Source organism: Falco naumanni, chromosome 6 (assembly GCF_017639655.2).
Source record: "Falco naumanni isolate bFalNau1 chromosome 6, bFalNau1.pat, whole genome shotgun sequence".
Lineage (NCBI taxonomy): Eukaryota > Metazoa > Chordata > Aves > Falconiformes > Falconidae > Falco > Falco naumanni.
The window spans coordinates 56,999,347-57,027,268 of record NC_054059.1 but is presented as its reverse complement, the minus strand read 5'-3'; the positions used below and the strand labels follow the sequence as shown (position 1 = coordinate 57,027,268).

General features: G+C 41.1%; 1 protein-coding gene across 1 annotated transcript in view; it reads right to left on the bottom strand.

The window, feature by feature from the left end:
• Positions 1-537: 537 nt before the first annotated feature.
• THEMIS (thymocyte selection associated) overlaps positions 538-27,922 on the bottom strand; it is an 83,922-nt gene continuing 56,537 nt past the window's right edge. Inside the window, exons 5-7 of the mRNA XM_040599361.1 lie at positions 15,269-15,422; positions 7,091-7,245; positions 538-2,665 (exon numbers count right to left, since the gene is read on the bottom strand). Of these exons, the coding sequence (XP_040455295.1) occupies positions 7,100-7,245; positions 15,269-15,422 (300 nt within the window). The 3' untranslated portion in view covers positions 538-2,665; positions 7,091-7,099. The remainder of the gene's footprint in view (positions 2,666-7,090; positions 7,246-15,268; positions 15,423-27,922) is intronic.

The window sequence follows — 27,922 nt, the reverse complement described above, 5'->3', positions numbered from 1 at the left end:
TCTTTGGAAGCATTTTAAAGGGAAGAACATGAAAAAAAGGATGATAAGTCTTGGTTTTGTTCACAAACTAAATACCAAGGTTTGTTTTTTTTATAGAATGTCTGAAAGCAGCTTGGTTTTTTTGGGAAAGTAACTGCATTCCACCCTGTTTACACCCATCCTAACACCTAGAGCAATTAACGAGTGCCTTGTTTTTTCTAGCTCTCTCCTTGTATGCCAGATGCTCCAAGTGCTCAGTCATCTTTATGCCCTTTATTGGACTCACTCCAGTGTGTCCATGTCCTTCTTGGACTGGGGAGTCCAGAACTGGGCACAGCAGTCCGAATGTGGCCTCGCCAGTGCTGAGCAGACTCCCTCCACCTTCTGGCAGCGCTCTCCCAACGCAGCCCAGGAGGCTGTAGGCTTTCCTCTCCTCCTTTCTAGCTGCAGAAGTCAGGCTTCTGGTACCTTTGTGAAAGAAAATTGTGGTAGTAACATATCATATCTTTCAGACATCCAGCAGAGGACAACACCACATTCAGTAGAAAAAGAAATCAATAAAATACACAACAAATTCCTTTTATTCAAATACCAGATTGCATTTGCTACCATAATGAATGGGACAGTTTTGAGATGCTACAAAAAGAAATAAGGATTTTTGTGTAAAAAGCTTAAAACGTATTTCAAATACCCACAAGTGATGTCAGCTAGTTACAAGTTTTGTACATGCCTGCAAGCCTCCGTATTAACTAGTGATATGCAAAATGCTGCATGCTACATATGCATGGAATCAAAGCACTCTGAGCTATATTCTTAATACTTAAATTGCAACTGATTTTAATGAGGATGAACATTTATCTTGAATAAATTAATGTGAGACAATATTGAGAACTTCTAAATTAATTAGTGAAAATTAATCATTCAGTAGAATTTTAATAGGGAAGTCTGAAGACACTGTACTGTATGTATGAAAAGACTTTTTCTTTAAAGTATATTAAGGCATTTTTGTGAGCATTTGCTTTTTAACTCCTCAGTAGGACTGAAAATACGGTATGTCTAGGCTTTCTAGACATGTTCCCTTTCTCCATCCTGCTGTCTGGGATTTCTGGATATGCCACTCTGATCAAGCTGCTGTTGAGCCTGTAAACTCTTGGCACACAAACTGTCTGTTTACACATCAGTTCTCAGTTTTCCCTGAGAGTCAAACCACTGCCAGAGGGACATGCAGTTGCCCTAGATCCAACACTTCTAGACACACAGTGCTCACTATGCATGTGCTGCCCACTTCTTATTCTTATATGCCATAAATGACCGGTATCAGACCAGAACATGAGGACTAGGTCCAGTGCCACCCAAAGATGCTGAGCACACTTCACCTGTGCAGCTTGTGCAATTGCACACAGCGATCCCAGACAGGAATATGGCAGCTCTAATATCAGCACCAATTGCATGCTCACTGCCAAGCCCACTGAGATGTTTTTCTGTGTGAGCAGAGGCTCTCCCTGCCGCTACTCGGCACTCACAAACAAGGAGCAGGGCACAAAGGAGGTCCCTCCTTCAAGGCCAAGGAGGTATTGTATCCTTTCAGATACCACATAAGCATTTAGCTCTAATTTTTCATTTTCAGAAGCATAAAGTAAAAGAAAACCCTTCAAAGCAAACACTTGTTTTCTTTAAAAAAGGAGAAGAGATTGTGCTGCCCTTCCCGTGCCCTTTCTCCAGTGGGGTAGAGTTGGCCATTCATGTGTGATGCGGAGAGGCACCTGGGGCTGCCTCTGCCCCCAGACACTTGTGTGGGAATACGAGGTACCACAGGTTGCAGGCAAAGTTCTTCAACACTGCTTTCCCCAGAGGTCTTAAAGAGGGCAGCATGTGCCTTTTTCCCAGTGAGGAGGGCTAGCACAAACACTACTCTTTCAGCTCCAGCTTCTGTCCTTTCCTGGTTGCGTTTGCAGCAAATTGCCAAACATAATAGCAAAATATACAGCTCTAGCATGAGTCTACATAACTTAAGCTGTGCAAGGGGTTATGGAGATGGCAATGCTATCTAATTTAGGTGCTCCCAATTTTTCTAAGTAGCACTTCCCTATGGGAGGAGTGGCATTGCTTTCCAGGGTGAATGACTTGTCGTGCAACAGTACTACTTGTGCAATAAAGCATTGATCGTTGTCTGAAAGAGTGGCATAATCTGGCTGTTTCCAGTTTTAAGCCTTAACCTGAAGCATATGAGACTGGTTAAAAAATGGACGTTTGCCTTAGACAACCCTTCATTCCCCTTCCTACTCTTCCCTTCTCCAAAACCAAAGGAAACTCCCATGCAGCTGTTTCAGGAAGGGGTATTCCTTTTGCGTATGCCCTACAGTGGTTCAGAAAATCAACTGGAATTTCAGTGCAATATGAATGAAGGATTAGACTTGGCATCATTATCTAAACTCATGAATAAATATGTACAGAAGAACTTTGTCCCTCCAAAGGGTCACAAGACATTAGCTGGTTTGACTTCTTATTTAGGACAAGTAAGCAGTTTAGTTTCTCAGGGGATTATTACAGTTAAATTACAGCCTCGTATGCTCTTCATGAGACAAGAAGGACATTTTCCTGAGCAGCTTTTTCTTCTTAATGTGTGAAGGACACAGTTTCCTATTTCTTTCCAGTTAATTTCAGAATTCTTTTGCTTCAGATGTCTCTGAAAACAAACAAAACAAAATGATAGGGTGAAACAGGAAACCTTTACATTTGGATTTAAAAATTACACAGAGAGTGAAGCTGAACGAGGTCTTGAGTCAAATTAACGGCTGTGATTCGGGGCTTGTCTGTGCCATAAAATGGTTTGTCAGTACAATTATACCAGCAACCCCAAGACTACAGCAAAAATACAGTTAATATACGACTCCAACACAGCTGTGCCAGCAACTTTGCCTAAGTGTGTGAAATTCATACCAGTAAATTTTTCATTTACTAGTATAGTTCATGCAGTTTAGGGAAAAGTTTGACCTATACGGGGTGAAAGAACTCATTTAGTCAGTGTAAGGTATGACTCCAGCAAAAAGTTTTTCCTGTTGGTTCTCCAGTGTGATTATGCCCATGATGTCAGTGCTGTGTTGCTGATCTGGCAGATGTGGGAGAACAGACAGCCTCCTCTTGGAGACAGTCTTCTAATGGGTGTTCCCTGGGGCTGGGGTAACAGAGTTACAGGCCTGGAGGGAAGTTAATTAATAATTTAGTTAATATTTAATGGCAGTATGTCATCATGCTGATACTTCACCAGCAGGCTCTGTTCCCAGCTTTGCCACCCCACAAAACTACGTTTAATCTGCCCTTTAGGGCAATGACAAGACCTGTGCATATAGGAAGAATATCTAGCTAACCATGGTGGTTTGGTAGTCTTCCCTGCCCTTAGGGTCTCGGAACCTGCAACTGCTTTGAGACAGGCTGTCTGAAGTCCTGCCTCTGCCAAAGCTAAGAACTGAAACATAGCTCTCAGAGCAGCACACAATTCATTTGCTCCCTCTTGACTCTTCCTTCCTTCAGTAATCACTATTGATTGCATCCTGGGAAAAAAGCTTCAGTTTGCACATTAGGGAAAAGTGAAAACACCAGGCAGTAGAAAAATTATCTAACGATGAAAATTGGCAAAGTAGGCGATACCTCCAAATCTGCATTGAAAAATATTTAAGAGGAGGGGAATTTTCAAAAGTGCTGAGAGTATACAACTCCAGTCATGGATTTGGGTTCCTTACTCCAATATCTCTGAGGCTACAAAGTTTGCCTCAGCAGGAGGCAAGGGGAGCTACGAAAGGAACAGCTAGCTTAGAGGGTCAGTGGTATGAAAGCTCCAGTGAGATGTCTTAGAAAAACGGTACAAAAGGATTAATGAAGATGTGGTGGGTCAGAAAGGTTGGTTTTCATTTGTAGCACTGTCTCTAGCTTTCAGTCATGCAGGAATCTGTATATCAGCACAGTCAAGGTAAAATAAAAAAAAAAAGAGGAAAAGTTGCACCTCAATCTGTTTCATCCAATTACATTAAAAAAAAATGGTGCAAACCGAAAACAAAGCAAACTACTTTGTCCAAAAAAAACCACCTTAGCTGTTGAGTTTGTGACAAGAGGAAAACACAGCTGTGTATGTTTTTCATTCCCTACAGCATCTCTCTCTCTCATCTACTTTTCCTTTTTTTGGCTCCTGTTTAATAAGCACACAGGCTTAGTCAGCTGAGACCATTGCTTTTCCAGCACTTGTGTGAAGTTCAAGCCCAGAAAGCAATGTCCTCAAAGAGCCTGACACCAGTAGTCGTTTTCAGCTCTCCAGGTGTCTGGACCATGTTGTTTCCGTCATTTTCCAGCCAGGAGGTTACAAGCAGCTCTCAGCACTGGAAACAGAAGCTGCGTTCTCTGGTTTTGCTGTTGGTATTTTTTTGATGTTGCTGCTTCTGCATGCTTCCATCTCATTTTGGTTTGCATGGATGTGGGATAAGACATTATAGCAGCACCAGAGGTACTCCAGTTCATTGCAATGAACCTTCTCTCTCCTCTTTTTTTTTCACAGCTAAGAAAAAGCACTATTTACATCTTTAATGTCTTCTAAAAGACTGTCAAACTGAGGGCTTTTCTCATGAAAAAAAAAAAAAATCCCCCAAAAACCAACTCATGGCATTAAAAGGAAAGAAACTTGTGTTGTTAAAAAGAAAGCCATACATTTTAAATGTTTTCAGGGTTTTTTCCTACTTTCTCGTGAATCTTTAATGAAAGGTTAAAATATGTTAATGATAGCTGTTGCTATAGCAAGCTCCAGGCATCTGTAGTGAAGTCTTTTGTTTAATTGCTTATTGTTCTGGAGTGATGAGGTCATGTTAACATCATTGACCCTCTGGGCACATTTATTCTATCAAAATTAACATAGCAATGACCTGAGGCAAATCTCTGTTCTTTCTCCCTTCTGCTTAGGGTGAGGACTTGCTCTTACTAGTATCTTCCTGGCATGCTTTGACCCTGGTTGTGGAAAGACTTTTTGGGGGCCTACTGGTGAACACTGCAAAAAATAAATACTGATTTTCTCAAAGTACACCTGACTGTTAAGGCTTACTTCTGTATTTCACGGAAACTATTTTTTCCCCTTAACGACTCCATTTAAAAGTAATTTGGATTAATAGATTTAATTTTGATAGGCCATATATAGTAAATAATTAAAAGTGGGTATTCATAAATACCATACATGTCCTGACAAAGGGAGGGACCATGGGTGGGAAATAGTTGAGTGATGAATTCTTGAAGTAGAACTAACAAGATCAGATGTTAGGCTTTTTTTGGCACAGATGCAAGAGGCAACACATTTTTGTACATTATTTGCTTTTAAGTAAGCCTAAAACAGCTACTTGGTTATTTTTAATAGCCCCTTCAACCAGTTATGTAGCATACATGCTCAAAAGCTGATTAAGTTTCATCAATCATTTTACCTGGCAAGATATTTTATAGGGTTTTTGCCCACATTAAAGGTTAATTTCATGTACCCACATCAAATCCACATTTCTCAAAATGCTCACAAGTGCAAGCATAGAAGCTTGACAGAAGTTTTAAGTGCTAGATAAAAGCCATAATGGACGATTTCTAATGGCTGGGGAGACACCAGCAGGCTGAAGGAGCTATGTACTCCTTGGCTAGCTAATGATTTACGAGGGTGGATACCTCTGCAATCCACTGAGGATGATAATTTACGGTATTGCTTCATAATCCAAGACAGACAGTGATCTCCCTCAAGGTGGCAAAGGTCTGTCCTTTCATGTTTTGCTAGAGCCCTCAAAGACAACAACTAATAAGGTGAAACCTTGCCTTTACTAATAGGGAGTTTAAAAGGCAGGTGGATAAAGACTTAAGCGCACTGATGCCACAACAGTAAGTAGTAAAATTAGATGTAGATCCTCTAGGCTGGCATTGCTTCTTGAAACTAGGTTTTTCCCTTAATGCCTATAGTCAAAAGGACTATTTTAATCAAAAGAGAGATTCATTCTCTCTTTATTGCAATAGAGCAAGTTCCCATCCTCCTTGGCAAGTGGATTGAGGAAGTAATGCATTATGTGAAACACCCTACTTTGTTTCATTTTTCAGTCTTTCCTGTAACTTTTGAATTTCTGTGGCTGTGAGTGGGGGAAGAGATGGCTGCAGTGATACCACACACTGCTGTGGATGTCATGTTTCTGAGGAGTCTGAGCATTTCAGAAAAACACCACTTGTTTCAGATTCAGTGCCTGCTTAACTCAAATAGAAGTGTTGCATGCCATTTTAAAATAAATACAAAATGCGTTTGAAAATAAAATACCACTTCATAATAGAATTTTTTTTTAAATCTTTAAAACACAACATTTCAAGTTTTTCTGGGTTTTCAGGGGTTTCTCTTAACAAAAGAAGCAATTCAGCCAACTCAAGTGAAGTTCATAGAAGGTTCAGCTGTGAGTGAAAAGATCTGGGACTACACAGTTTCACTCAGATATAGAAAAAAAAGTCTAATCTGTGTTTAGCTGGAAATGATGCTTGGAGCTTTTTAGAAGCAAAGGCCCTCTTCACCAACACTTTAAGTGTCTGCAGACTGCCAGAGCAGAGCCTCAAGGATTTAGTGAAAACACAGATAATTCCTGAAAGCTTTTTAAGAGACAAACCTTAGTCATGCACAACAAGGCGTCCGCTTCTAAAAAGAGGAAAAGAATTGCATTTAGAGTACTATAATTTGTTACAGCACACTGGCACAAATCAGAAAAATTAGACAGGCTTTCAGAATACAAAGCCTTTCTCTGGGTTGCTGTGTGTTTTTGTAAGGATGACTGTTGGTCTAATCAAGGTTTTGTCTCTATCTGTAAACCTGAGCTTGCCTGTGAACTTTATCACCAGAGCGATGATAGGTACGGCTTTGACAAAGGTGGCATCCCTAAGAGTGACAGGGGGTCACAGGCAGCAGCTCAGAGGTGCCCCTCCTGCGCTATTCACAGAACACTTGGGGCAACAGCAGCAGCTCCCAGGAGACACCCTCCCTCATTTTGGGGAGTGAAGGTTACCGGCCAGTCTGAAAAATCACTCTGCCAGCCCTTGTTTGCATTCACAAGTGATCATAGGTCACACTCACCTTCTTCCTTCAGAGTGCATGCTTATTTCTAACAGTGGTGCCTTGAAATACTTTTGTTATGTTTTCAATTATGTGTTCATCCACATAGTAGTAGTCGTGCTCTTCTTCCTCTTCCTTTTCTGCCTCACACTTTCCAAGTGCCTTGTTTGTTAGACCTGAGCAATTAGCAAAAAATAACTGTAAGGAAATGGAAGACTCTATCCTTGCTGTGAAAAAATATACAGTTCATACAGACAACCACAAAAGCAAAAAGCAAAGAAAGCAACATTCTCCTCACTGTTCTAATTTTCACAGAGATTTTAAATGACTTGCTCAAGTTCCTGAACTTGACTGCCCCCTGGCAGTCTCCAAACCCCACTTGTGTTCCTCCTGAGACTCTCCATGCCTGAGGTGTCTCTCCCTGAAAAACTGAGTAGGACTCATTTTTTTTCTGAAGTTGTGATCTTTCCCTTTACAGATTTTTAAAGGCCAGAAATAACCATTGTTAATCAAGCAGCTGTCTGGCCATACTAGTACAGAGGTTTATCATAAACCGATTTACCTACAAGCCCCCCTGCTACTTTTTAGGAATGAGTAAATTAGCAAGCTATTTCAAGATCTAAGCATCAAAATGAAAAAAAAAACCCAAACCCTAAAGTTTTGATGAGTTATTTAATGAAGATCTTACTCACACCTGTGGCCACTATCATGTTAATAAGCATTTTCAGGTTTGTAGTTCATTTGCAAGTTGGCTGTGTTTCATATTAGTAAAAGTAAACTAATAAATAAAACAGGCACTGAAAGAATAAGCTAATCCTTGTGATTTGGCAAAGGAAATATTGTTTGTGTGCTCAGATTTGCTAATGCGGCTATAAAGTACAGGTTGCTCATGGATGGCATAGCTAGACTTTCTTCTTTACCAAACACATGCAAACAAAATGATACACTTCTAAGGAAGACACTCAAGGAGAAAGGAAACTAATGTCATCAGGCCAGACTAAATCACAACTGTCCCCAGTCCCAAACCTGTGTAGGATGCCTTCTGAAATGTATATATTTACACTTCAATAAAGCATTAAGCAATGAATGGGACAAGCTGAACAATCCCAAGGGGATTCTGAACAATGAAATCAATGCAATTTGCTTCCCTGTTTGAAAAAAAATATCTATTAGCTTCAACACTGAATTATTGAATCAGATATGCCATCTCAGCCTGCTAAGAAAACAAGGTTTATGTCATCGTGCTGTCTATCCATCCATCTGTCAATCTGTCCAGTACTTTTAAAAGTTTTTTTGCCAGTTTCAGTTAGATTTGAAAAGGGGCAGAAGTCTCAACGTGGTTACAAAAGCGAGAGTTGAATTAGTTCCTCTACTGAAAGAAAAGCATGCAGAACACAGCTGTTATACACTCCGTTTGGCAGCAGACAGCAGGATAAATCAGCATGTGCATATTGGCTGGCCACTCAACACACACGTAGCTCCAGACCTGCTCTTTTTTATTTGATAGGAGTGCCATAAGGAGAGTTTTGGTTATTATCAGGGAAAGGGAAGAGGAGCAGTAGGGGACAACAGACCTGAATACTTAAACCAAATTTCATTAATTCTGTGCTTCCTGGAACAATTTGTATAATTACATTTGCCTTTAGAGTGGAAGGGTAGTGCTCTGCAGACTAAAAATTTCCATTTATCTCACTTGTATTCTCGAGTGAGTAGGATTTTTTTTTTTTTTTCCTTGGAATATACTTGCTGGTTTTGTACAAATTTCAAGGTCACAAACAGGTGTTGTAACTCTCCATTCTACCCGCCTTCAAAACGTAGGCAACAGAACTAACCCAATCCATCAGGACCCTTGCTTGAAGGAAACCAGTGCTAGAAACCCTGGCTCACATACATACAAGGCTGCACACTTAAAGGCCCCTGGCCATGACCATAACACAGTTTTATAGCTGTCGTAAATAGTTCAGGATTTATGCTACATAAATTAACATTCAACCACATACTAACATTTAGTATTTATTTATGCCTAACTTGAAAACAATAGTTGTGAATTATGTGCGATAATATTGTGAACTAAACATGGTAGAACCACATCTTTATTTCTGCGTCACTTAAGCAAAAATGCACAGAGCTGAAGGCATATGCATAAGCCAAAGTGGTTTTATGAACAGTAGCATTCTCTTCGCTGTGGGCCTGGTTCTGATGCTCCTCAGTGTTAATGAGAACCAGTTCCTTAGGGAGTGTCACCAAAAACTATTCAGTGATAGCACAATCAGAGTCCATAAAACTAATGGACTGTTCCTTGAGCTGGTATCCATCAACCATTCCTTAGCATGATGATGTAGCATATCTTTAAAAACTGTTAAGTGCCACAATCAAAATATTTCATATGCACTGTAGGGTTACAAATTAATGTATGGGTAACGTTTGTCTCCCTCTGCAACCTACTAAGACATTGTTTGGAAATGTTTAATCTTAAATTTAATTTCTTAAAAAATCTTAAATTTCCTGAGACAGACATCTGTTGACCTCTTTCACTGTCCTTTTTTTTAAAAAAAAATCTTCTTTGACACTTCTTTTCCAGTCTATCTTGCTGGGTTTATTAAATTCTTAGAGACAATGAATTCTGCTGTTGCACTACTTCTTTTTGTAAAATAAATCCCCAGTGTATTAACAGCTCCTGCAGATGAGAAATGGTTGCCACAAGTTTTAAGCAATCACATATTTCAGGCCCCATCACACCTTCCTGCAAGGGGGCAAGAAGAAAGGTTCAGGACACCGCTACGCACCCCCCAGGCTCCCAGGTGCGGCTCTGCACAGGGCTGGTGGGGCAGAGCTGCCAGAGAGCAAGAGAGGTGACTCATTTGAAGTTCCCTTTAATTACCCTAAATATACCACTGTAATGCCTCCTCCTTACAACCACTTCCACAAACTCCTGCCTGGATCCTCTGCATATTACTGCAATTAGAATCAGTCACATCTAATAAGCGAGCAAAATATGTAAGGATTCAGAGCTATGCTTTCTTTCCCCTGCCATGCAACAAGTTAGAGTTTGGTTAAGAACAAAGCTGGCTGAAAATGTTTTAATATCATTTACTAAAGTGTACTGTCTGTCCTATGAAATGATGTGATCTCCACATTTTAAATAATTTTCTTCTCTTTTTTTTAACTTATTTCTGGAGATGTGTCAGTGAAGAGTAAGTTTTGTGTTCACAGCCCAAAAAAGTCCAGTTTTTTTTTTTTTTTAAGATAGTTACAGGACCATAGAGGCCAAAGGTTCTAATAATAGTTTTGCCCTAATCAAAGACCGAGATAAAGTGTGGAAGCTGGAGAGTTTTCATACATGCATACAGTAAAGGATTCCTAATTCATATTGCTTATCCCTATGCGTCTAATTCAGAACACTAATATGAAAGCCCTGTGATGTCACCAAAGAATAAACAGGGTTTTTTTCAAAAAATAATTCAGAATTCTACGTTTTGCTTTAATTTTTTGGGGGTTTTATGTTTAATTCATTTTAATATTTGGTTTAGAGCACAGCCCTGTAACCAAATGTGTTGCCCTAACTGATGGGACAGCAAGCTACAACACAGGGGTGGAAATTTCTTAAAGCATCTCCCTTGCCAAATTTTGTAGACATTATACATGCATCCTAAATTGCAGTCAGAAGGCCCACTCCTTTTTTTATTTCTCTAGCCCACTAGCCTGCTAAATCAAGTGCCTGAAGTCAGAATATATAAATATCTTCCTTAAAATGTCCTGACAATAATAAACAAAATCAACATAAACACTTTTATTGCAGACTGCAACAATTCCAGAAACCTAAGCCATAAGCAACAAGATTAGGTAATGTTTTAGAAGCTGCACTTAAAACAAATTTCAAGGTTAAAGAAAAACCCATGCAGCAAATTTCTGATGAAACTTATTATCCTGCAGATATTGCTGCTATTTGTACTGAATTCAAACTCAGTCAAATATAAGAAAATAAGATAATATTTTCAGTGGCCAATTCGGATTTAATTGCAACAGAGGAAAAAGGTTCAATTTCTTTAGAAACAAAGATAATAAATCCTATCTTTATTAACATGAACACTGTAAGGAAAGACAATAGAGGCTTTAAAAATGAAATAAAAACATGTTGTTTTTCTTTTCAGAACTATCTGGCCTTTGGTAAGAAATAGTAGTTGTCTCTGTAACCGGTTTTTTTGAAAGCACAGATTCAACAACCTTATTAGGAATTTGAAACAGGTTTGTGCTTTGGAGGGTGGCTTAACATTCATCAGTGGAAGTTTAAAGATTAGTCAGTGAATGGTGCATTTCCTCCCACTCAAAACCCACAGGAGTGTGTCTGTGTTATTAGTCTTGACATATTTTCTAATCCGTTATCTTGTGAATTAGCAGAGCAGAGTATACTCTCTGGAACAGACAAGCTTGCTGCACGCAACAGTGGACTCATGGGGATCCCTTGGCTGGCCAGGAAGAACTGCTATATCATCTAATCCAATCTTCTGTATAATTCTGCAGTTATCTTTGAATTAAGCCAAATAATTCTGGACTATACTAACACACATCTTTCAGAAAAACCTTTAGCTTTGATTTGGGTATGTCGGCATACAATCCATCACTGTTCTTTGGTCTAGGTCAAATCTGCCTGGGTCAAACTCACACTATACTCAAATTTAGACAGAGTTTATACAGGGTTATAGTGCAAGGCAATTAAACATGAAGCAATTTCTTAGCCTTGCAAAGGAAGAAACATGATACAACCTTTTGATTTTCCACGTGTGTACTGAACAGAGTTTGTTTGAAACCCTCAGTAACAAAGGCTATTCTTTATCTGATCTGTGAGTAGTCTAAGTTTAGCAGTACGTAGGATGAACTTCAAATTAACTAATTGCAGCTTTCATGAGAAATGAGGCAGGAGATATGTGATCAATGAGCTTATAACTCAGAAACACGGCTAAGAGCTGGGATAGCTGGGAAGTTAGTGCTGTGAATCTTTGAAGGACCAGAGGCAGGCAAGCCCTCAGCAGCCCTAACACCATTTCTTCTCCAAAATACTCTAATACTCTTGGCCATACACCTAGGGCTACCTGCAAAGCACAGATCTCTAGCCATAAACTCAGGGAAACAGATGGGAAAAAAACAAGCCTGATGGATACCTGAAGTTTAAAAGAAATACATCTACTGGAAGCAGGAAGAATTAGATCAGTAATCTACCATTGTGATTGATGTGTGGCTCTCAACCAGCAGAAAAGAAAACTCTACTTTCACAGAAGGGATACCACAACAAAGGTTAAGATCTTAATGGAATGAAGGCCAAAGGAAATAGAGCAAGAATAGCTAAGAGAAGATAATTTAAAACTTGAAAAAGTCCCTAGAGAAAGCTTTCTCCTCAATTAGAGTGTTTCAGAATTAAAAGCAAATGAAGAATTGGCTGAGAAAAATAGACTTGTGATAGAAAGTGAAAAAATAGCAAATGAAAATCAAGTGCTCCTGGAGATGCCGAAAAAGGTTTATCAAGGACATAAAAATAAGGCATAATGAGGTGGATAAAATATTGCTGCTGGCTTGGAATGGATAAAGAGAGAGAAGGCAAGCACACTCCAACTGGAGCAGATGAGACAGTCAGCAACATTGCCTTGTTTCACAGCAGTGCCAAAACATGTTCAGCAGAAGGTCCAAATCAAGAACAGTTGCGAGAAGTCAGGGTTTAGTGGACAGATCAACATGGGTGATGTTTTTGTGGGTGTCTGTTACAAATACAAGGATTCGTTAATGGCATGGGTGATGGGGCAGAGTGTACCCTCAATAAGTCTGCAAATGATACAAAACTGGGAGGAATGGCTGAGATAGTTGTGTTGCCATTCAGAGGGACCAGGACAGGCTCGAGGACTTGGCAAAGGAATGTTATGAAATTCAGTGAAAGAAAACACAAGGTCCTGCACTTGGAGAAGAAAAATCCCACGCACTAGTACAGGCTGGGGCTGACTGCCTGGAAAGGAGCTTCGCAGATAAAAACATGGGGGTCCTGGTAAAGAAGTTGACCATGAGCCAGCAATGTGTCCTTGTGGTAAAGAAGTCCAGCAACCTCCTAGGCTTCATTAGGGAAGTTGGTGCCAGCAGAGATTCTTCCTCCTCTACTCAGCACTGGTGAGAGCACACCTAGAGTGCTGAGTCCACATCTGGGCTCCCCAGTACAAGAAGGACATGGACATTCTGGAATGAGTCCAGCATAGGGCCATGAAGGTGATCAAGGGACTGGAGCATCTGAAATAGAAGGGGAGGCTGAGAGGGCTGGGACTGTTCAGCCTGCTGAAGAGAAGGCTCAGGGAGGATCTTATCACTAGGTATAAGCTCCTGATGGAATGATGTGAAGAAGATGGAGCCAGACTCTTCTCAGTGGTGCCCGGTGACAAAAGAAACACAAGCAGGAGCAAATACTCTCACAGTAGGAAAATGGTTCCAACACAAAGAATGGAGAGACTGGGCGATGCCCTGATTCTGTTATTGAGCTGAAGCTTTAGTAACAGCAGCTGCAAACTTCTTTTCTCAGCCAAGGATCTCACTTAAGAAGCTACTGCACAGTTCCTGTAAAAGGCACAGGACGACACTGTATGACTCCACTTCTTGCTGCACAGAGTGGCTGTGTTTAGAAAATAATAATTGAAAAGACTTGGCTGTAAAACTATTATATGACTTTAACCCGTGTGGCTTTCCCTGTGTGTGAGGAGTCTAGATCCATTAAGTAAAGCACCTACACAGGCACTGACTCCTGTGCATGTGAGTGAACCAGTGCTCAGCATAAATTTTAAGCCTGGCTTACTTCAGCAAGGGTACCTTAGTCATGTTTTCTTCAGGAGCATCCCCCCTGCTTCCTCTGCCTGCCTCACCCCACAGACAGTAACCCATGCAAGTGATCCAACTGATCCCTGTAGTGTGGACAGAGGTTTTCAAAGTCAGACCCCAGTGATTTGCTCGTAGTTCCCTTGGCACAAAAGAGTATAACATTAACGCATCTTCGTATTTTTTTTTTTCTTTTTTTTTTTCTTTCTGGGGTTTAAACAGAGGATACCATACTTTGTAGCTGCCAATATGGAAGCTTCACCATTTAACCCTATAAAATCTAATAAAATCATTAAACAGTGACAAAATGGAGCCTGCAGGGATATTTTTCAAAGCCACAAAATAACAAATTTGGAATTATCTTTCAAAGCAGCCAGATACCAAAATGCCTTTCAAAAACCAGTTCCCAAAGAATAATTTCCACGGCAATAAGGATTAGTGAATATTCAACATGCCACAGTAATTCTTCACTATAAACATTGTGTATGTTGCATTTGGAAGTTTCAATATGTATAGTTTCAAATAGGCAGTCCTTTTTAGGAGTCTCACACACTGAACGACAAGACAATAAAGGGAAACTTTATAGGATGTTCTTATATGGGTATCAGTTATCAGTTAACAAATGCTGTGGGGATGAGTATTTGTGCTTCAGTCTTCCAAATTTTCCAGTGTTGTAATTGATGTGATGTGTTCATATTTCAGATATAGCCCATGACTGACAGATTAATAAAATCAATTTAATTTTTTATATTAACTGCAAAGTCTTTTGGATTTGTCCTTTTATCATCTAGCTTCTCAGCTTCAGTATGTTTCATTTCTGAAAAAGGAAAAAACTTGAAAGATAAGTAGAAAAACTAACCAGCTATCAAAAATGCTTGGGAAATCCAAACAAATGGTGACTTTAAAAACAATTATCTGTCAAGTAATTTGCTCAATATTATTTTTTTCTTCAAAATACAAAAATCTGAGTTGAAGACATCTTCATATCTTTAATGTAAATTGCTTGTTCATCGTTAAAACCTGTTGGAATCAGTGTTTTTTATAACAGATGATGTGTAAGCATCATCCTAAAGCAAAAGGGAAGCACATCTTTTCCACACATCTGTTCCAAAAAACTACTGAATATTCATACTGCAATGTCAAACAAAGTTTAATACCATGCTGCTCTTGAGAGCTTGGGTGAATTTGCCTTAGGCACTTATGGAGGAAGAACAGAAATGTTCACTTTTCATCTCTTTTGATCAAGCCACAGATTCCAAGTGAAATCACACAAGATAATCCTGTATGTAAATTATTTATCAGGGCTGGGGTTAAGCTTTGTTATATTAATAACTCAAACCATAAGGCTTAACTGACCTTTAATCACACTGGTTTCCACTAACGTAGCTTTCCCAGTCATGTCCTTCTTATTCTCACGATGCACCAAATCATTTTGACAACTAAATTGTAATTCCGAAACATCGGCAGCTTGATTTGAGCACAATTTCTTGGTGGTGTCTACACCGAAATTCTGAAATTACATAGAAAAGCACATTGACTTTACATGTAAATTTTTACTCCAAACTGGATGCTTTCAGAAATGTAACACTCAAAAGCAACATTCTTTGGGTTAGCTCTGTGCATTTTAACCACAAATCTTCTGTTTGACAAAGTCATTAATCATGTTTACCATAGTGCTTCTTTTTCAGGTAGGTACATCACAAACCAACACGACCAGAAGGCACTCTAGGTGAAGAAATTACCTTTAAAACATGTCTCCAGTCTTTCTTTTCTTTTTCTTTTTCTGGGTATATGGAGTCATGCAAACACAAGGAGGGAGATTTATGTATCCCTTTTGGTCGATACAGATTTCTTTCCAATTAACTATTTTTATTGTATCAATTGTTCATTTAATGAGTTCTGCTACATATTACATCACAAATTCATATAAAGTCTGACATTTCAATTACATTTATCCAGTAGCATAGTGAGTATAGTTAGATGATATGAAGAGACAATTATGGAATAATTAACTATAGAGTTATTACATTGCAGAAAGTAAGTTATATGGCTGCAATACTTGCACCCCTTGAAATTCAGGCTTGATACATACATTTTCATAATTCTGTGGGTTTTTTTAATTCTGAGGTATTTATGTCATAATTCCTTTCCGAAATACATATTTTTCAACTGATAAATAAGAGTCAGTTGAAGTGTCAAAAAGCATATCTTCAGTGAAGCTATATAGTAGCTGCAGTGCAGGTACAGTCCAATTACCATAATTATACCAGAAAGTATATATTTTAAAAAATAATCAGTATAGATTTTCCATTCAAAATCAAATGTAGATTTTCTTCAGCAATGACAAAGAACATCGTATTCAGAGAGAGGTCGTGTTGGTAAAACTGACAGTAGCTACGCAGTAATAGTGCCTGATCTTTTCAGAATCAACCCACAATTTGCAAAAGCACAGCACAAGCCCACATGTTATGAAAATCTGCCCCCTTTGAAAAAAGATCAGCGAGCAACAAGAAAGTCATTGGTAATTGAAATAGAAAATTTGAGAGAGTATGTTGAGAACAGATGAGGACGAAATCTGTAAAATGGATGGACAATTTTCCTCAGTGGGTGGGTCACAATGTGATGTAAGTAGAAGACCCTCATTTTTCAGTTAGAAGAATCTATGGTAGTTTTCTCTGTTTTCTGACATGAACGCTGCAAGCTCGATCGCAGGGGTTGACTGAGTGTTCAATGCATGTTTGTGCAGTACAGGTTGTGCAATGCTGGCTAGCGCTCTTGATTGCAGAAAAGCCTCTGAGGTCAAGCAAAGCTTTAAGCAGTGATGTCATTCACAAAACCTCAGGGATTTGTACAAAAAGAAACACAGCTGACAAACATTTTGCAATGAGGGCAGAAATGTCAGAAGAAGTTCTTCACAGAAGAGAATTAAAATAACCCAATGGAAAAGGCACTGTTCAAACTAGGACGATACTCGGCTGGTGTGTTGTGGAATAGCTTCACTGAGGTTACAGGACCGTTTCCTTTCTTCCACCAGCTCAGCATGGCCTTTCTTTCTTCTCCAGTTCTTTTCTCGATCATCTGCACCTAAACATGCCCCTGCGCACCACCTGTTTGTTGCCATTCTGGCCCGGTAATGTTACTGAGAAATGTCCACTTCTGCTCAAGGAAAATACATGCTTAAATAACCATTTTTCAAAGCTGTCACTAAACTTGTCCTATCCTCAGTACCAGTCATACCTGTTTATCACAAATGAAAGGTCTTGGGAAGGGCAGGGAAGCATTATTATTCATAAGCAAATTCTTCCTGTCTCCAGGTTACGTGGCACACTTAGCACACAGAAAGCTTTTACTTAAAAGTCAGATTTCAGGTAACAAGGGTACCTTAATTTAAGTGGTTGATATAAAAAAGTATTTTTTTAATATAATGAATTCTCTTATTTTCTGGTCAGTTTATTATTTATTAATCATAGCAATCAATATAATGAACAAGCATGTTGAGATTGTTTATTTTGCATTGCCTTAACTAACTAAAACCAAGCCTCGGTATCAAAACAGAAAGATCCCCTCGTTATGAAGAAGGCAGCTGAAATTTGTGCTAATCTTAAGAGTCATCAGCAAAACCACACACTGTGATACAGTGGTTACCTGGGGCACCTTGCAAACAAATTAAAATATGCAGAACTCAAATATTTAAAACCAAACAGGATTACAGAAACTGAACTGTCACTTCACTATATGCTGAATCTGATATCACTTTAACATTCTTAATACCACTATCAATAACAATTATACTAGACACCAACAGAGATAAGATGCTTTGCTAAACTATATGAGTGAAGTCTTACAGCTGTCTTTCAAATAATTGGCAGGCTTAAGAGCATAGGGTTTCCATCTACATGGAGTCATTGTTCCACTAATTTAAAGACGTCAGGATATCAGCCATGGTTTTCAGTTAAGGCCACAACAAACACTAATTCAGGTAAAAACTCGTGATCTGAACTACAGTAATTTGTTATAACAGACTACTAATGAGAAAACCCCAAATCTCAGCATATGGAAAATCCAACCAACAGCTACAGGTGCATGAACTTGAAATTTTACCTCATGTCTAAGCATTGTCCATCACATCTCTAGGTTCACTCATTGGCCAGAAACAACTCAGAAGACCAAGCACAAAGCTGTAAGAGGTAAGGTAGCCTAAGTCTGCACAGTCCCTCTCAGGAAATAGCAGGAGTTACACCAAACAGGATGCAAAAAAGTGTGAGAGCTAAGGTGAGAAAAATCACTTTAGTAAGAACAGAAGTTTCAGCATTCTGCAGAAGTTTGAGTGAGTGCAGAGTTTATCGAAGATGCACGAACTGAAAACACTGCAGTAGCAAACTGAGTTTCAGAGTGAATGGTTTGAATTAATTTCCTTTGATTACCTGAAGAGCTTAATGCACTGCATTTGTGTGCTTGTGTGCCTGAGCTCTCTTCTGCAAGCAAGGCTTCCTTCCCTCCATTTGTCGGCTCCAGAAGCAGTGAAATCCGACAGCAGTTTTTATCCTTATGAATGGCACTGCACAAATAGTAACGGTTTTCCTGTCTTCAGCCCCGGCTACACAAAACCTGTTCCAAAAGTGCCAATTACCCCTGCAATTTAGGTGTATGCTAGCTTCCCCTTCTCACAGTTCCAAGGTGCGTTCTCCTCTGCCTTCAGAAATTTGGGTTATTAACAGTTGTCTCCCTGTGAATATTTATTTCCTTTCTGTGTCTAATTGCTTTTGGAACTCATTTATATTTCTGTTATCAACATCATGTGTCAATGAGTTCCAGAGTTTACTTCTTCATTGTGTAAAATCTCCTTTGGTGTTGTTTTTGGTTGGTTTTTTTGTTTTGTTTTGTTTGGTTTTTTTTTTTTTTTTACTGCCCTACCTCAGAATTTCATGCTGCTGCTATAATTCCTCGCAGTTAATTTTCTCCCTGCATTCCGGTTTTTACTCTTTTTGCTGAGTCACTTCTTCTTCAGGCTGAAGCGTTTCTGGTCTATTTAATCTTTCCTCTTACAGGATTCAAATAAGTAATCCATGATGCACCAGCTCTTGAAATTCTTGCTTCTTTGCAGGATAGAATCCAAAACTACTGAAGGCAGTCCATATACCACACGGACTTCAGACAGCAGCATTTGGTCACAACTACTCATTAAGCCAAAACAGCACAGGAATTCTTACAATTAAAACAACAACCACCACTTCGGAGCTGCCCAGCAAAAGCAGCGTAACCTCTGAGATAGAACAGCAGAAAGAAGCTCTTAAAGAAGTGAGTAAAAAAAAAGACTGTTTAAAAAAAAAAAAAGAGAAGCTAATACGTGTTTCATAATACACATTATTGTTTCAGTTGCTTTTCTTTTTTCTTACTTTTTTTTTATTTAAGGAAAGAAAACTTCAACAGCATCTAGAACATTCAGAGTAAAGAAGGTGAAATAACATTTGTTTAAAGTACAGAAAAATGTGGGAGTAAATATGAAACCAAAAGCTGTCATAGTCTCTGAAAATGCTGTGAGAGATGTAGTGGCATAAACCAATCTGACAAAACTATGCTTTTGCAGACAGAAAGTCAAGCTGTTATATGATTACAAATTACTCTAGTGAAGAGGAGTACTCATTTGTCAGAGCAATCAGTGCTGGACATGGCACTACACCTTTGGAGTACATTTATTATGAGTCACCCATGCTAGTAGATACAGATCATAAACCTTTTACTGCAATCTTCGAAGACAGCTTGGAGTGGCACTCTTTGCTGCTTTCAGAAGCCCAAGCCAAAGCTCTAGATACATATCTTTGCTTTGACATATACCGCACAGGTATATTTATCTGTAAAATGCTTAATTGCTGCATGCATCTTTCCACCAGAAAAAAACCTGTATACATAGAATGAAAGTGTGGTGAATGATTTTGCAGTCCAAACACACTTCACTGTTTCCAGACAAAAAAGGCAATTTATCCCCGCAAGTTACAGATGAAGATTCCGCAAGATATTCGCACAGCACTGTATCATGGGGAAGCCCAAACTGATATTCGCACAGCACTGTAACATGGGGAAGCCCAAACTGGGCTGAATAAAGCTTTTAGCTTTTAATATTTTGAAGAATATTTTAAGGAAATTATGAGACAGGGAGAGAGGGATATGTATCTGTCTAAGTGAGACAGTGTATTTGTAGTTGCTGCTTTATAGAGAAAACTTCATGAGTTTCAGAGCAACCTATAGAATGACAACCTACCTATATAATTTTGTCCCAACCTTCCTTATATGTGCATGCCTTTCTGCAGGGACAGTTTGGAACTGCAGCGAATCAGTGAAGAATCACAGGTTTTAATTTCCGTATTGTATCAATACAGAAGCAGGGTAAGTGCTATGACAATCAGAGCCACAGGCCACACTGAAAGACAGATCCGAATTACTTTGGAGTCAGCAAAAGTAATTCTTCTGGAGTCAGTAAAAGTAAAATTTCTTTTACTACATTCTGAGCTATGTCGGCCAGATTTAGACCGGTGTTAGTCAAAGCAGAATTTCACTCACTGTATGATTAGAAGTAGAAACGGGTACTTCCACCTAACAGATGGGGAACACAAATTTAAGTAATGGGAACACACACATGGAAACTGCTGACACCTCTCAGGAAATTTGCATCACTATGGCAGAAAGTTAGGACTGATTCATTCCACTTGAAAGGAAACAATTACCTTTAGATTATTACTCATCGGTATCCCAGGATAGCCTTCTTGCATGATCTATGGGCAAGCCAACTTACCTTGCACGTCAGGGTGATTTTTGCAAGGGCACAGCATACCCACAGCTAAGGGTACTGACAAGGGCCTATGGTTTTGTAGTAAAGAATTTTAACGGTCTTCCCCATTGCGCTGATTCCCGTAGATGATACCAAGCCTTCATTTTCCACAGTCCATTGGAGTGTGGAAAAGTAGAAGAGCTAGTTAGAAGATGCTTCAGAAAGGCCATGGGCAATAAAGAGGATCCTCATTTAGCCTCATTAACATACCGGATGGGAGCACTTTGGAGAATTACTATTTGCCTGCAGAACTTTTCAGGTACTATAAACTACAGATGAATTATTTTTTGCCGAAGAAGGGGTCAAGGTTATATCATTTCAAAGACAGGAACAAAATCACATTAGCCTTTGCCTAAAAGGGACACGAAACATCTGATCAAATTAAGTTTTTTTGATCAAGGTTCAAACTCTTAACGGGTTCCCCCCTCACAAGGTACTTTCTGTGCATGCCGCCAGTAAGACAATTAATTTGACTTTCGTCGTCATTAGTCTGGGATTTCTCAAGGGTTAAAAAGGAGGTGGCTGTGTCATGAGAGAGTCGGGACAGATGGCAGGCAGACCCACGGTAGGCTCATTCGTCGGGTTCAGATAACGTATTTAAAAAGCGGTATTTTTTTACCTGCGGTAGGGGCAGAATTAATTCATCCTTGTTCGGAGCCCGAGGAAGAGTATTTGGATCGAAGCCAGCGAGCCGCGCAGCAAGCCGTGCGCGCGCTACGGCCCTTTCCGCAACAGTGACGGCAAATGGCGGCCCCCGAGCACTCAGCGGCACGCGGGCGGCCCGGCCTTCTGCCCGACGGGCGCAAACGTCCCGGGGACACGGCGGGTGACCGAGCGCAGGCGGCGGCGGGAGCGGCCCGCGGGCGGGCGGCGGCGGCTGCCGCTAGGGGGCTGCCTGCCCCGCCGGATGCGCCGTGCAGCCCGCGCGGCGGGGGCGGGGCGGGGGGCGGGAGCGGCGAGCGTGGGTCGCGCCTGCCGGGCCGCCCCTGCCCCCGTGCGTAACCAGCAGCGCAGCGAGCGCCGCGGCGGTACCCGGGGCCGGGCCGCGGGCAGGTGCCCCGGGGCGGGCCTGCTGGCTTCTCGGGGCGGCTCTGCGGGGTGAAATGCTAGAATCTGCCGCGTGAGCGGGCTGAGGTTAACGCGGGGGACGTAGCAAACGGGGGGCAGAAGGGGGGCGGCCGCCGCGGTGACCTTTGAGGAGGGGCTGCCGTGCGGCCGCGGTTACGGGCTTTTCAAGGCAATTTCATGGGGGCTTTGGGGAGGTAATGAAACGCAGCCACTGCACTGACTGTTCCCACAGTTCAGGTAAATCTTCTACAGCTGATGGAGACAAAACGGGCTGCCCTATGTTATCAATAAATACATGCAAGAATGTACTGCCATTACATTCTGCTAAAATTCTTTGCTTGCTCCAGAAATTCAGAGCCCCGAGCTTTTTGTTCTTAATCCAATGACTTTTGTGCACTTATTCACTGCTCACAGTACTCATTTAATCATTTCTTGTTGAATGAGATCTTTTTCTTTTCCAAAATCTGTCCCAGAATAATGCAGAGTACGTCTCAAGAGACTTTAAAATGAAGCTTTGCTACCAAAGGGTCTTTTATGTCAATGGGTAACCAGAGCTGTCAGCCTCTTTTCCCAGACATTTTTCTCCTGTTCCTGTGTGTACAAGCAAAAGAGAACAGAAAATGATGTTGGGCACCCCTGAGCGCCCTGGGACAAAACAATGCTGTATTAGCCAGTGCAAAATCACCAGGGTTACACCTTCAGATATTGGTGTTGCAAATCAAAAAGGGTATTTTAAAATCTTTTTAGCAATAGTTCAAATGCAAAATACGGAACTGCACAGTGTCCTTCCAGCCCCATCTCTTCCCCGGGGAGCACTTGATCCCCAGAGCCTCAGAGCAGAGAACAGTTTTTTCATCTTCACTGTAATGTATATGAAGTTAGCATTACATTTATTTTTGCAGATATGCCTTTATCTTAAGGCCTGCTTTTTTCTGAGGACTTGGTCTCAAACAGTACTTTCTTTATTCAACACACCGTGCAGTGAAAGGTAAGTATTGTTTTCTGCATTTTACGAGCTGGCAAACTGAAATGTGCTCTTTTCCATGTAGCTTCAGGAAGTGGGTAGGAACCGGCGAGGTGCCCCCAGCTGTCACCTTTCCATGTACCCTGACTCTTCCCCACCCTGCCTTCGCTGCCAGCCCACCCTGCTCGGTGACTGCAGTCATGCTCATGAGTGTGCAGCTACAGGAATTAGGCATGAGCTGTCTCACTTTGGGCAATGAAACACAGTTAGTAGCAACCTGTGAAAAGCCTGGTTTGCATGATACTCACGGTGTGAGAAGGCAACCGCAAAAGGAAGCGAGAAGTGGACCCCGTTGTCTGAGGAAGAGTCTGATGCCTTAACCCCAAGGCAGGCTTTGCTCTTCTCCTGGGCTATTCACCCACTAAGCACCGAAGTTCTCAGGAGAAAAAAGGTGTACATCTGAAGATGTAAATTATTAAGATCTGCTTCTGTACTACAAATACACCTCACCACAACAAATGGAGGGGATTGTTTGTTCAAAGACTATGAAATGTTGCGTTTTCTGAAATCACCACTTAAGCAGAAGATGCGAATTCTTCTCATTTATCTTAATGGGACATTAACTGGAAATATAATTACAAGGGAGAGCTAATTATCTGTGGGTTTGCCAAACTGCAGATGGAATCTACTCAGCAGAATGAAATCTGAATGTTGAAGCTGAATGTGAACATAAGTGCAGTTTACCGTGGGGAAAATTTGAATTGAAACCAAATGAAGAGAGGAACGAAATTTCCTGTAACTCCTGACGCAGAACCTCAAGCAAAGCACCCCTTGCTGCACTGTTCCCCTGGCTGTCCCTCACTCAGTCCTCAGGACTTCTCTGCCCCTAAAAAATGAAATAACTGCCACACTGTGTCAGCTCAAAATGCATCTCAGTCAGTCCTTTTTCTTCACCATTGCCCTAAGCAGACACCAAGGAAGAATAAGAACAGAGCAAGGCGATCTGCTACTTCTGAATACACTCTCAGCCTCTTACTATTTTCATCTTATGGAATTTCCTGAGTTTGACGTGGTTTGCCTATTAGTGACCCTCAAAACGCCTCTCTTCCAAGTAGTTGTCCAGTGTCTCCTTGAACTCCTGGTCCACTCCCAGCCTTGTCCTGGCTCCCCTTGGTCTGACTGCATCCTGCCCCATTTCCTCTAATTGTGGTCCTGCAGAGAGGGGGGAGGGGTTGGGGGCAAGATATTTAAAATGAATTGTTTTCAAGTTCTTACTGCTGTGCTGCCCTTCCTAGCATGAGTCTGCAAGTCCAGCTGCAGAGCTCACGCTGCGTTTCCTCTTACTGCATGACAGCAAACGCTCTGCGTGGCAGACAGCAGCCTCAGGAAAGCAGCAGGACACCGCATTGGTAGGAATTAAATACTTCAGACCAGATTCAGATCTCAGAAACCGGGTGTAAATCTGGTGTCACTCCCTGCAGTTTGGAAGCATTATTCTGGATTTACTCAGTCGTGCCTGAGCTCAGCATCAGGCTTCTTGTTTTTCAAAATCATCTGGTTTCCAGGCCATAGTGGGGAATGTAACAGCAGGAGTAAAAGAAAAAATGGGTTATTTCATTAGTAAAATGCATTCCTGCTTTAACAGGTATTTCTGCAACGTTTGGATCCTGTCAAGAATTTTGCCTTCACACACGCATATACACATATAAAAGTACACAGAGGTATGAGTGTATAAATATTTCAGCTTGCCCACTAGAAGCTGGTCTGTTTTGGCAGAAAGAAACTGTTCTGCCCCATTTTTCACTTCCCTCTTTGTTCTTTTTCTCTGACATAATTTTGAACCTCTGACACTAAATTCACTCACAGCTGTGTTAAACTGCACACCAGTGGTTAGCAAAACTGGTCAAGTCACAGGGGGTTTTGGTTTATTGGCAATACTGAAAAATGTCCTGGGGAGGAGCTGCATTCTTCCTCATCAGAAAGGATGTTTGCATCCAAGAACTTCTGGCAAATTGGGAAGTACCTACCTCCGAGAAAAGCTTCACTTCTAATTACAAGTACTTACAAAACTATTAAAAGTGGACTTCTTGGTCTGTTTCGGTTTGTTGGCCTTTTAGATTTTGAATTTCCTCAATTCAGTGCAGGGAACAAAAAATAAGGGGAGGGAAGGCATGCAAGGGCATTTGCTCCCCAGTAGCAAAATGAAACTGTTTAATACAATGCGCCCACTCTTGCCTCCTGCCTCCCACCCTGAACCATGCTCCCTCCCGGGCACTGGAGCAGGCTGAGGCTGCGGGAGGTCTGAGGTGTCTCCCTGGGTTCTCTCTATGGCAAATGGCAGACCCTGGTCACCAGCTCACTTCAGAGCCAGGCTATAGATTCAAACCATGAGCTGCCTCAATACCAAGCTGTGAGGATGACAGTTAAATGTCCTCCTCTGCTTATAACTGTTTTCCAGCACTTTTATTACATTGTTCCTTTTCTAGGTCCTCTCCAGAGAGCTGGGTTGGTAGGACAGACCTGGCACTCTGGTGGTCTTCAGAGCTATGCCTCCGTGGCATTTATAAGGCCTTTAAAGCCCATTCAAAAGAAGACAGCTGAGAAGACAGGATCTGTACAAATCCCAACCTGTAATTTCTTGGCTTGCAGAAGTCATCTCAGTAAGCAATGTGGAAAACAGTGGTGGTGGTACTTCGCTCGTACACTAAGAAATATTGAGTAGCAGAAGAAGGTTCATATGACGTTGCCATTTCACATTGTATTGTGGAAGTCAAGGCCTGTAATGCATGTGCTCATAATTTATACATAGTGGGTTAGTTCATAGGACAGATGGATGTGCCATACCACAGGCTTCTTCCAACACACTGTGCTTTGTTTCCTGTATCTTCTTCCTGGAGATTAGGTGGCAATTTTCTTGCCTTGCGTGACTGTGATGGTATCCTTGACACTCATTTCTGTTGCTTCCAAAGGAACTGTTCTGGAGACAGTAGTTACTAAAGTTTTTCAATGTATTCAGTTTATTTGGTGTACTGTTAAAAATACGAGCATAAAAATGTACCTACCATCTGTACTGCAGAACTGTGGTTTAAGTTATAGCTAAAGTAAAATACAGGTAAACTAAAATTCTCCCAGTATTGCCTCTTAAAATTATACTGGCTTTTGCACTTAAACTGGAGATAAATCAGGTGACAAAGGATTAAGCCCAATCTAAATCAAAATTGTTTCACAACAAAGCACATAAACCAATGGAAAAACTATACAGGAGAGAAGAAAGAAGAAGTCAGGAAAGAAAAGTTTTTGCTTTTACACAATTCCTCAAAGTTGTTTCAACTGGAAATAAATCACATTTTTGTGAACGGGAATGCTCTTGTGTTAACCAAACATGCATACTATTCCATGTTTGGAACTGAACATTTCAAAAAGGGAGCGGAAAATGGACCTCCAAACTGCTTACCACCTCCTCCTCCCTCCATCCCCTGCAGATGCTACATATCAATTGTGTTGCACGATCAGCAAACAGCATGCCTAACAAGGAGACAGCACAGTGGCTTGTCAGAAGCACCACAGTCCCTCCCCCAGCTCGTGGTGAAAAGCAAAGGCTGTGTGTGCTGTGAGGAGCTGCCAACATGGGACCTGCAGCAAGCAGATCTCTTCAGCAAGTCTATGAGGACACAGGCCAGCAGCTCAAGTGGCCTGGCTAGAGCTGTGTGGCCATTTTGTAGCCTGTTACTCCAAGCTATCATACTACTGCTCTTGGAGAGGGTCAGGGACCAATGTTTTAAGCTCTTGGAGCTATTGGAACTGGGGTGTGGAAGCATCTGATCGTGAATGTTGGGCCATGACACCGCAAGCCTTCGTAGCTACTGCTGAACCTCAGTTCAAACTCCCTCTGTGTTGCAGCACAAACAAACTAGTAGACTGCAACAAGGCTTTACCATTGGTCAGATTCTACTGTCTGTGCTGTATCTCCTTCCTCCAGAGGTCAGACCATCCTGCTCCTCCTCCTGCTCTTGCTCCACAGGCCACAGCTGCATGTTATCAATGCTAATCAACCCACTGCCTTCATTCCTCTACACCTCTGCAGGACTGTGGCGGGGATCGGTAATGGTACAGTCTTTTGCAAGCAGGTAACAAGCCCTCTAAGGAGCTTTGAGCTGTAGCCAGCCTTCAGCATGGATCACTTCATTTGTCAAGACTGCCAGCCTCAAGATAGCATGCCCCGTGGTGAGACAGGGGAGGGTGCCCCTGGCTGGTCAGTGGAAACAGGTCAGCTCCTGCAGACCACAAGGAAATTAAGGCAAGCTTGAAAATATAAGCAGTTTGTCTTCATTGCTTTCATCTTTTGGATGTGTCACGCAGGGCGGGCAAGTACTCCCAGCTGTGACAAAAGGCCTGGGTGAGTCACATGGTGAATATATGGTCTGTGTTTAATGATCTTGTTAATGTTCTCACACATTCCAGGGGAAATTCCAGTCTTCAAGCCTACAGGAAGGACCAAAAGACCTCTTTCATTCTCGGTCCCTGGGACAACCTCTTATGTTCTCAGTTCGTGGCGTTATCAGGACCCCCCTTGACTCCTGGTGAGCTCCTCTGGCACTGATGGTGAAGCTGACAAAAATGTGTTCAAATCAAGCATATTTCAGCAAACTGGTTGCCACTGCCTGCTTTACATGCACAGTCATGTTCCCAGTCACCTGTCTTGAGCATACAGTTTCTTTGTAGCTCACCTATCCATGATGATGTTCTTATTACAGCTATGGAAGATTGAATGTGAACAGTCTGTTAAGTAAATATTGATGTTTTGCAAGTATAATTAAGACAATCATGTTTTCACAGGAGCAAGCACCTGTGGTTTAAGGTATTTAAATGTTTAGGTAATTTTTAGCCCTTTATGACAGATTTTACCCTTATTCAGGCAGCATGCTTGACAAATAAGTCTCCTTTCCTTTCACTGGTTATCTCTTTCTGATACAGGGCAATCTCTTCGTTATATAATAATACTTCAGCTATAGTAGTGATTGGCTTGCTTGGGTTAAAAATAGGAGAATCAAGATTACAGTAATCTCACTGAAGGTTTTTTCTCACATCTGTTCATTGAGTGTAGTAGCTCAAAAGGAGAGCATGAAATTTCAGCCATGTTAAGTATGCATTT